The sequence below is a fragment of the Mus pahari genome, chromosome 2, assembly GCF_900095145.1.
Source record: "Mus pahari chromosome 2, PAHARI_EIJ_v1.1, whole genome shotgun sequence".
NCBI classification, from domain to species: Eukaryota; Metazoa; Chordata; class Mammalia; order Rodentia; family Muridae; genus Mus; species Mus pahari.
Window position 1 is genome coordinate 160,876,254 of NC_034591.1, and position 10,895 is coordinate 160,887,148.

Here is a 10,895-nt window from a genome sequence, read left to right on the forward strand (position 1 = left end):
CACACACACACACACACACACACACACACACACTATGGACATGCTTAAATACCACACACACAAAGAAAATTCCTCCAGTGGCCCCACTACTGACCTGGAACCCAGACCCAAAGAATTTACCAAAGTGTGGTTGGCCAAGCAGAGATCTGTCCTGGCCAATAAATTCATGATCAGAGAAGATGCAAAGCTCAGAATGTAACAGGGCACAAGGTAGAGGGGCAGATGGAGGCAGGGGCCTTTCTAGGAACCACTAGGAGACATGGGGGGAGGAGAAGGAGACACAGGCAGCATGCGCACAGGAACCACACTTCATGAGACCATAGAGACAGCACTCTGCTATGAAGAAGAGTCAACAGGGCCTCATGACAAACCGCCAGCTGACCTGCAACTGAGGATTTAGAACAACAACTAAAGTATTATACTAGAGAAATAAAAATACAGAACAAAACCATAATCCACCCACCATGTGGCTTTGCTCAGAGCTCACTTGTCTGAAGATGGTGGAAGAGAGCTGGGCTGAGGGAGGGAGGGAGGGAGGAGCTGTCGTCTGTGGCATCATCTGTGCTGTCACACATGGTCACGTGGGCTTTGGCTTTGTAGTCTTGTTCGTTTCTTATATTCCTTATATTATAATTATGTATAGTCATTATGTGCTATACATAAATCCCATCACAAGTATAAATTTTTATTTTACATTTATTTATTGATTTGCATATATTATATAAAACCTATGGGTCAGTAGTGATCCCCAACTTGGCAGGATCTGGACTCGCAAGCCTTTGGGCACACCTGCGAGGGATTACCCAGGTTAGTTTAGCCTCTGACCTTGCCAGTGTGGGAAGAGTCAGTCCATTAAAGTAAGAGACAACATTGCTGGGTCTTGATCCTGGACCACCTAAAACTAAGAAGTGAGCTGTTTTGACTGTGGATGTGGCCAGCCACAGTGAGCTCCTGCCACTGGGACACCCTTGCCGTGATGGAATGTAGCTGGGAACAGGTAAACCAGAATAAACCAGAATAAACCCTTCCTTCCTTAAGCTGCCTGTGTTGGAGTATCTTATCTAGTAACAGAAATGTAACCAATGCAGTTAGCCAAACTGTATCTAAAGCTGAATGAAGGGTTACATTTGCATTGGGCTGAATTAGAATACTTAGTTCCAGATGATGGTAAATCCAAGCTCAGAGCCATGGCTCATGCATAAGCAGGATGTACACAGAAACGGGAATCAGCCCAACTAAAGCCCAACACAAAACGTCTTCTGCCCTTGGCGGAGCTGCCCATGTTCCACCACAGACCATGCCACACTCTAAACTCTTTCAAGATCACCCAGGCCTTTTAAAGCTTTGGGCCTTGGGAAAAGTCATCCAGTCCCACTGAACTGGGAGTCCTTATCTACAAAATGAGGGGGAAAACTCTATGACTGAGCCCCCAGTCTGTGAAGCCTATGACCAAGCCCAAAGACTATGAAATGTATGACTGAGTCTCAAGTCTTTGAAGTCTATGACTGAGCCCCAGATCTGTGGGTATGTGAGACTGATGCCCAAGCCTATAGAGACTCATGATGGCTAGGGGTCTGTGTGGGTGAGGGTCACACATCCATGCCTTTGTCTGCTTGCCAGTCATCTCCATAAGTCAGCAAAGCACAAACTAATAATGTTTTAAAAGGAGGGAAAAAGATGACTGGACCTTCACTGTGGGCCTGGCTGGGTTTATAATCACCTAGGAGACACACCTCTGGGACAATCTGTGAGAGTGTTAGCAGAGAGGTTTACTGAGGAGGGAAGACAGTCCTAAATGGAGCGACATCCCACGGACTGAAGAGCTCCAGGTTGAATAGAAAGACAAACTGAGACCAGCACCGGCATCCATCAGAGCCCTGCCACCATGCCTTCCACACCAACATGGCCCATAGCCTGCAATTGTAGCAAAATAAACAATTTCCTTTTCTGTCGTTGTTGATAGTATTGTGTCATGGCTGTAAGAAAAGTTACTACTAGAGAGAAAAAAAAACACCCAAATAAACTTTCAGCCACATGCATTCACAGACATTAACTGTTAATGATAAAATATGCACACCTCAAATTCTACTACCTTGTCCCATCCCCAAATATAGCAACAGCTGTAGTCATCAAAGTAATTAGTGAATGATGGATGTACTGGCTAGTTTTGTGTCAACTTGACACAGCTGGAGGTATCACAGAGAAAGGAGCTTCAGTTGGGGAAATGACTCCAGGAGATCCAGCTGTAAGGCATTTTCTCAATTAGTGATCAAGGAGGGAGGTCCCTTTATGGGTGGTCCCATCTCTGGGCTGGTAGTCTTGGGTTCTATAAGAGAGCAGGCTGAGCAAGCCAGGGGAAGCAAGCCAGTAAAGAACATCCCTCCATGGCCTCTGCATCAGCTCCTGCTTTTTGACCTTCTTGAGTTCCAGTCCTGACTTCCTTCAGTGATCGACAGCAATGTGGAAATGTAAGCTGAATAAACCCTTTCCTCCCCAACCTGCTTCTTAGTCATGATGTTTGTGCAGGAATAGAAACCCTGACTAAGACAATGCATAAAGAAAAATATTGCTAAAGAAGGAAGAAAAAGATGTCCTAAGGCAGTTCCTGGATATTTAGGACTTTAAAGGAAAAGATTTCACGATGCTAAAAAACTGAATTGTAAGTCAGGCATGATGGAGAGAGAGAGCTTGTGTAAAACACTAACAGAGCATCTTTAAGGAGAAAAGTTTGTGGTCTGGGCTATTTTACCCAAGACTCCCATTCCTGACCACCAACCCTGTGACCTCAGAAGAAAAATAAGACATAAATAAGGTCAGCTATACTACAAAGCAGAATTTGACCAGAGCTAGGAGGAAGAAATGAATAACTTATAGATAACATAGGTCACTGGAGGGATGGACTGATCTGTGATGAGCTAATTTATACAAGAATTATTCCCAGGGGCTGGAGAGATGGCTCAGTAGTTAAGAGCACTGACTGCTCTTCCAGAGGTCCTGAGTTTAGTTCCCAGCAACCACATGGGGGCTCATAACCATCTGTAATGGGATCCAATGCCCTCTTCTGGTGTGTCTGAAGACAGCGACATACATACAGTACAGTATACTCACATGCATAAAATTAAAAAAAGAATTATTCCTGGTATTCAAGGTAACCATTAAAGGGTGGGTTGAATTTTAATCAGAAGATAAGGGAGAGAGATCACCACAGGTAAGAGAAGTGGGACTAGTTTGCAGAGTCTCTTGTGTGATATTTCTTTTAAAATGTTTTTGAGCGCTCATTCATTTAACTTCACAATTCCGCTTCTGAGAAATGCTCTTAATCCTTTATTCTTCACAGATGAGGAGTGGGATACTGATGGGGACTGTCACACAGAGCCACGTGTGACAGGTCTGAGGAATGCAAGCTACACCCTGAGAGACTGCAACATCTCCTCTCCTGCCTCCAGCAAGCAGAAAGGTGTGAGCCAAAACAGAATGACTCCACAGATAGGCTCTTATGCTGAAAGAAAGGTTTCCCTGGGCCTTAGAGGCTTTTAAGCTAAAGGGACGATCATGCCGCACAAACGAGGTGTTAAATGAATGATGTTATATGTTTACACTCGTCAGCATCTAAGTAGAGACACTGCCATGAAAAGATATGCTTATCTTCATTCCCAAGTTGTAAAGCCTATAACCTGGGAAGAGGGGTGTCACTATGGGGAAGTTCTAAGAATATTTACTGCATTTATAAGACAGTGAGATAGCCAAGATCAAGTTCAGGATCCACAAGATGGAGGGAGTTAATGAGGGAATGTAGTGGTTACTGGCAATATCGACAGGTGGCCCTCATCAAAACACACAGTTACAGCGCAGTGTGCAGAAGAGAAAGTCAGGTCGTCACAAGTCACGCTAGCTGTCCCGAGTCAGATGCAGGATGCCAGCAGTCTTACACTCACACAACAGAAGGAAACAGACTGAAATCTCAGAAGCCCACGATTCACACTCATAGTCTTGCTTTCTAGTCCTTTGGGGTGGAGGTGGGGGGGCCCAGGAATAGATTTCTGCATGCAGTACTTGGTGGAGACCAGAAGAGGGCACCAGACCCTTGGGCAACATGAGCGAGGAGCACCAACCACACTGCAGGTCCCAGGGATCGCCTTTATCTACTTAAGCAATCTCCCCGCTGAGTCATTTCCCTAGCTGCTGTTGTTTTGCTTTGGGGTTTTTGTTTTAGTTGGTGTTTGTTTCTTTTTGTCTTTTTTAGAAAGTGTCTTCTATAGCTCATGTGGGCCTCAGACTTACTTTATAGCTGCTGCTGCTTCTGATGATCCTGGCCTCCCGCCAAGACTGTCCTCTTCCAGCACTTTAGTGGTTTTTTTATTAACTGTACCTAGGAGTATTGGAGTTAGGAAGTAGGGGTTTAGTGCCATCTAGTGGAAGCTTGACCTAATTACAAACAGATAAGGGAGCACATTTTCTTCACTGGGGTGTGTGTGTGTGTGTGTGTGTGTGTGTCTCACTTTTTTTTTTAATTGACACTGTATTTCACTGGCTTAGAGCCCTCCTGATGAGCTAGGCTGGCTGGCCACAGAGCCTGTCCCATTTACCCAATGGTGGGATTACAAGCACAAGCCCCCACGCCTGGCCCTCCTCAGGTAAGTCAAGTCCCAAATGGCAAGGACCTTGTGCTTTCAAGGCAAGCAGCTTATCCACTGAGCTCTCCCCAGCTCCCAAGCAAGCTACTCCTGAAGGAAATATGAAAGCCAGGTGTGGCGGCATGCACTTGGGAGGAGAGGCAGGAGTATCGGGAGTTCAAAGCCAGTCTCTGAAACATAGCGAGTCCACGTCCAAACAAAGTGAGACCCTGGCTTGCCAAGCCAGAGGCCATGTGAAATCTTTAACAAATAAAATGATTTTACGTTCTTTGCTTTGGAAAGGATTACCAAGTTGTTGCTTTAGTGACTGAGCTCCGCAGTGTGGACATGTCTGAAGCGGTGGGTGGGAAGCAGAGATGCCCGAGTGTTGCCCTTCCCACGGGGCAGGAATGGTTCCAAGGCTGTGTTAGCCGTTCCCATGATGACATTGTTTTCTCTCCCACAGGCACAGTCCTGAACTTAAGGTCTCTAAGTCACAACGTCTGCACAGTTGTGCCACCCTCACCTTGACTGCCTAACTCGTGTGTCCCACGGAAGTGACATTACAGAGAGCCAGGTGACAAGTCTGTAATCACATAAAGTCCAAATGTCTGAATTACCTGTTCTGTAAGTAAATGCTTATTTCTACATTTCAGCCATGGTTTTCTGGCCCTCTGTTTCTGGAAAGTTAATCTGCATCTTCTAACACCGTGTGGCCAAGGCTCCTTAAGCTGAGGAAGGGCATCTTCTAAGTCTTGGCTCCTCATGGTCTTGCAGAATAAAACCCACACTGCATCCTCCAGTGCTGTCCTAGAGTTCATGCTTTCTACATTCACCATAATGTAGAGCCTGGTCTTCAGTGGCTTACAACTGCGCAGGCTCCATGTACAAGCGAGCGTGGAAGCCCCACTGCGCATGCTCAGTGTACAATCGCTTGCAGAAGCCCCACAGGAAGTTCTCTGCTTGCCTTGGACTCTGATTCTACAACAACCATAAGCTCTTCACGTTCTTCTGAATAACTGAACTTCATAGCTGAATGCCGGTTTAACGGGTTGTGTTTGGGAGCCGTGATCATAAATAAGACTGTAGGGTTACTTTTCTCTTTTCTGTTCTTAGTTTAAAGTTGCCATCTTTAAATTTACTGGTTTTAGCACGTGCACCTATACATGTTGATAATTTAAGTATTTCCCAAAGACAGAGGTGTCAGATGTGCATGATGGAAGCCATCGAACAGTAAGAGCCAGCAGCTCAGTGCGTCCACAGGGACAGCAACCACACCTTAACACCTGTGCCCCCAGCACCAAACCAGGTCAGCCCTTCCACATAGCAGGCATTCAGTAAATGACCTCGAAATTTCTGATTAGTGAGGATCAAGACTTCTTGGCCTCTGTGTATGGGACTATATAATTCTGTCAGGGAGGAGAAGGTAGCCCTCTGTGTTCACCATCCTTGATGTCCAGTCCCTCTCCCAACTGTGTCAATCAAACGTCTCCAGATACTGTCAGAACCTCTGACAGACTACATCAGTACAGCTGTTCAAGACGAGCCCTGGTTTTATATTTGGGTTTTGTTTAAGGGTTGTGTTTATTTTAACTTTAAGGATAACACAGCCTCTCTGACACTAGATGCCCTTTTCTGTGAACAGAAACTCCTGGGTTTGCAGCTGCTGTAGCTCCTGTCTGCTCAGCCACCACATCTAGTGCACTCAGATTCAATGTGAGACACTCTCCACACTGCGGAGCTGGGTATGGACCCTCCCTTATGAACAACAAGACAGTCACTGACAGACATACACACAACGCACAGACAGAGGGACAAACACATAAACAACTACACTCTGTGATAGAGCCAAGGCTGACAGTCTTGTGTCAGCAGTGTCAGTCTCCCAGCTCCTCCTCGTCCTGGGCTTACCACACTTTACCCAGCTGGCTCAGGGTATTACCACAGAGTGTTAGTGGCCTGTGTGTCCACGTGTGGCTGTGCACAGGATCTGACGTGTTTGGAGTCTCCTGGAGACAGCACTTCCTATGTGAAAGCCTTTCAGATTTTTCTTCCCAAACAGACAGCTGTACTAACTAAGGTGCCCTGTTCCACTCTCTCCCCCCTGGATTATCCAAAAGCAAGTGGACCTTGCTGGTGCATACCTACAGTCCCAGATACCTGCAAGGTGGAGATAGGATGGTCACGAGTTCAAGCCTAGCCTGGGCTACCTAGTGAGTCAAAGCCAGTCTGTCATTTAGCAGAAACTAGACATGGAGGTATAGTTCATTGGCAGAGTGCCCACTTCACACAGCCAGGGCTCTGGCTTCAAGCCTCAATAACATACACACAGAGAGAGAGAGAGAGAGAGAGAGAGAGAGAGAGAGAGAGAGAGAGAGAGAGTTAGTTACAGTTGGACATTCTTCCCCACCCCATCCCAGGGGAGAGCTGGATAGGGTGCATTATGAAGAAAAAGACAGTCACTGACAGACATACACACAATGCACAGACAGAGAGACAAACACATAAACACTGTGACAGAGCCAATAGCTGGCTACATGGACCCTGATGCTGGTGGGTCAGGGTGCTGTTCTCCACCCTCTCCTTCCTCTCTCTACAAGAGGGAAAGTATGCTGTGCTGCACATTCCCATCTTCTTTACTCCTAGCACAACCCCGTATGACATACATGATCACCTTGACCACACACAAGGACACTCAGATTCTGAGAGAGGTTAAATGCACATTTGGTGGCCAAGAGGCCATGGTCAAAGAAAACGGGGTCATAGTCATGGTCAAAGAAAACGGGGTCACAGTCTTTTCTTTGTGCTACTCCAGGCTCTCCCTGCCACTGTAAATAACCATAAACTCAAAAGCAGCTAAGGATTAGGTCATCTGTTTTGACCAGGAATGTCCAAAACACATTCATAAAAAACAAGATCATGGCCCTGGTGTGTCCAAGTCCCCTGCTGGGTGCTTCCCTTCCATGCAATAAAAGAACAACCCCCAGCCTGATTTTTGAATAAATCTTATACAGAGCATCAACTGGACCTTTGGGTTTCCTTTTATGAGTTTTGCTTCTCCCTGGGAAGGGCAGGCTGTGAGAACTCAGCCTGCTCCCCCTACTGCTGGGATCCCCATAAGAACTCTGCATGAAGCCACTCACGGCTGCACCCCTACCTGTGCACCAGTGCCCCCGTCCCCCCTCAAACCTCATGAAACTCTGTCCTGACTCCTGGTCATTGTGGTTCAGCCCACTCTCTTTTCCAGTTGCCCTAGCACCTCAGGCTCCCAGGCTTCTGGGAGGTTCCTGTCTGTCACCCTCTAGCACCTCTCTGCTGGGATCATTTGTGCTGATGAGATCAAAATCTTCTCTATCAGCCATGCTCGATCCCCAGACTCCTAAATGCTGAGAAGCCTGGGGCCATCAACTCTGATACCTGGATATGTTCTGATTACCCAAATTAACCATAATAAACTAAGGGGAGTGCTGGTGTGGCAATCAAGGGACTGTGCTTCTTTTGAAGAACACCTAAGCTAATTAGTTAATAATTAACTCAATTACTTTATTGATCAATGTGGCACTTCTATCAGTTTCTCCAGGTGGGCCATTGTCCACACCAACCCTGCAGAGCTGAAATCCTTCTGCCTGTACTATGAATGGGCTCCTGTTGGTTTCTGCCATCTGCAGACATCTACAAGCTCTGTCTCCCTGCCATCACCAGGACGCCCCCTTGGTCCTAGTCCTCAGGATTTGCTCAGTGGTGTCTTCCCTGTCTCCTGTCTCCGGCTCCATCTCTTCCAGGGACTCCACAGCAGCTGCAGTCACCCCTGCCCACTAGCACTTGCTGTAGGTGACAGAAGTGTCCCCATCTGAGACACCCTGTGTGGGATGCTTGATGTGCAAACAGAAATGGAGACAGCATGACCAGGAAGCCAACTTTTAAATACTATTTCACCTCAACCACATTCACTTTGGTAGCCAAAGGATAGCTTATAGCAACCACACCAGACAGATCAGCTCCAAATACTCTTATTTAAATGCAAATTCAACAGCATTCCTTAGCTTCAAAGATAACTGCCCACCCCCTTCCAATTCACAGACAAGCCCTGAGCTACATTTCTGCTCCTGTCAGCTCCCCTTCAATCTTCCAGAATAACCTTCCAAACACAAACATATCCACACAACGGATCAGCCATAGGACCCCCACACACTTCCTTGTTTGAAGGTAAGCTGAATTCTCATGAGGAGGTGGCCCTTCCCTCTCAGTAGTATGAGCCATAAAAGCCAGCTGCTGCTCATGATGGGACGGATAAAGAATGTGAGCCTGACACCACCTGAGCTACACAATACCAGAAGTGAACAACCATGTCTATAACACACAGACGTGGGAAGAGTGAAACCACACAGAACATTCTAAACCAAGCCACATACAGAAGCAAACCAGCTGCCCCATTCTCTGGGCCTCCTTTGCCAGCTTGCTGCCACCATGCTGGGGATGGAGCCAGGGCTTGCTGCCCATGTTAGCAGGTTTTCTGCACTGAGCTATATCCCCAGCCCCTGTGGTAGTGGTTTGGATTTTCAAGTCTTTGACTAATGTTTTCATCTTAAAAATGCCTCCCGAGCCAGAGCTGCAGAGAGAGCTCTGCCAAGATAGTGCTCCCCTTGCAATGAGTCCGATCCTCAGAGCCAACACAAGAGGGGGAAGGCTGGGTGGCTGCACACGTTTATAGCTCCAGGCATAGAAACGTAAGGGTCCCTAGCTGACCAGCCTGGCCTAATCAGCCAGCACAGTAAATGATAGATCTTGTCTCAAAATCCGAGGTGGATGGACTCCTGAGCAGAAAGACATGAGCCTGACCGATGGACTCCACACACACAAACACCCACATACATACCCATTCTCCACATACACATACGAACACATACAAACATACATTGCATATACAAACAAAAACATAGTAAGTTGTGGTCTAACAGTGATGGTGGATTGCAGTGGGCAACTTGGTGAGCTTTAGCATTAGCTCTCAGGTCTCTGAGAGCACAGGTGGGGGATCAGCCTGAGAAAGGCTGAGGTAGAAGGACTTGGCCACTGTGGGCAGCAGCATCCCCTAGGCTGGGACCTTGGACTGCATTAAGAAGGAGAAAGCCAGCTGAGCACCAGCATTTAAGTCTCTGCCCTCTAGCATAGACTGGCTGCTTCCAGTTCCTGCTGCCCGGACTTCATCATGATGGGCTGTACCTAACAGCCATGAGCTGAGAGAATTCTTTTCCCACCTGATCTGCTTTTTTCTGGGTGTATTATCAAAACAACAGGAAAAAAATAACAAAACTACGAACCCAGAATTATCATAGGCAAAAACTGAGTTATATAAACTGGCCCTGACAAGACAATGACTTTTGCAGAAAGGGGTTTCCTTATTCGTTATTTCAGAGAGAGAGAGAGAGAGAGAGAGAGAGAGAGAGAGAGAGAGACTAACAGCACAGTGTCCAGGCCTCACCTCTGCAGCTAAGTAGTTCCCAGTTGCAAGATGCTTAAACCTGAACAGGCTGTTCCACTGTCCTGCACCTCCGCGGCATGGATCATGGTGAACCACCTGAAGAGAAGGAGAGTCTAGTGACCAAATGGTATCTACATGCCAGTCAGCAAGAGTCAACCGCCAGAGCACCGTGCTGTGTGGCCCAAGCCATCATACATAACAATGTAGAAGAGAAGTAAAACTTTCCATCAGAGAGCAAGAAACGTCGTGCCTCACTTGTGGGTGCCCATGCCTCACGCCTGTAAATGCTGTCTTAATACGAAGCTCTGTCAGGGGAATAGTGGCTCACAAGTGAAATCCCAGTGTTTGGGATGATGAGACAGAAGGACTGCCCAAACGTTCAAGCTCACCTTGTGCTGCACAGTGAGTCCCAGGCCAGCCTGGGCCACAAAATGAGACTCTGCCTAATGCATACCATTACTAGGCCACAGAATTGGAAACGGCTGAGCAAAACACCAGCATCAAAGCCAGGCACACACAGGCTGCATGAAACCCTTTCCAGGAGTTGCATACGGACCTTACTTCCTTGCCTGTTCCATGTCTGACTTTCCTGTTACTCTTTACTTTAATTACAATTATTTCCTTATATTTTTGTCAAGAGCAACTTAGCTTGCCCTGTCACTGCCTCCCTTACCCCTACCTTGCAGGTCCCACTGTCACTGCCTCCCTTAACCCTACCTTGCAGGTCCCACTGTCACTGCCTCCCTTCCCCCCACCTTGCAGGTCCCACTGTCACTGCCTCCCTTCCCCCCACCTTGCAGGTC

General features: G+C 47.1%; 1 protein-coding gene across 2 annotated transcripts in view; it reads right to left on the reverse strand.

The window, feature by feature from the left end:
• Itpr2 (inositol 1,4,5-trisphosphate receptor type 2) overlaps positions 1-10,895 on the reverse strand; it is a 397,058-nt gene that overhangs the window by 301,698 nt on the left and 84,465 nt on the right. For both annotated transcript variants that reach the window (XM_021191683.2, XM_029533962.1), the window contains one exon: positions 10,093-10,188. In XM_021191683.2, coding sequence (XP_021047342.1) covers positions 10,093-10,188 — 96 coding nt within the window. The remainder of the gene's footprint in view (positions 1-10,092; positions 10,189-10,895) is intronic.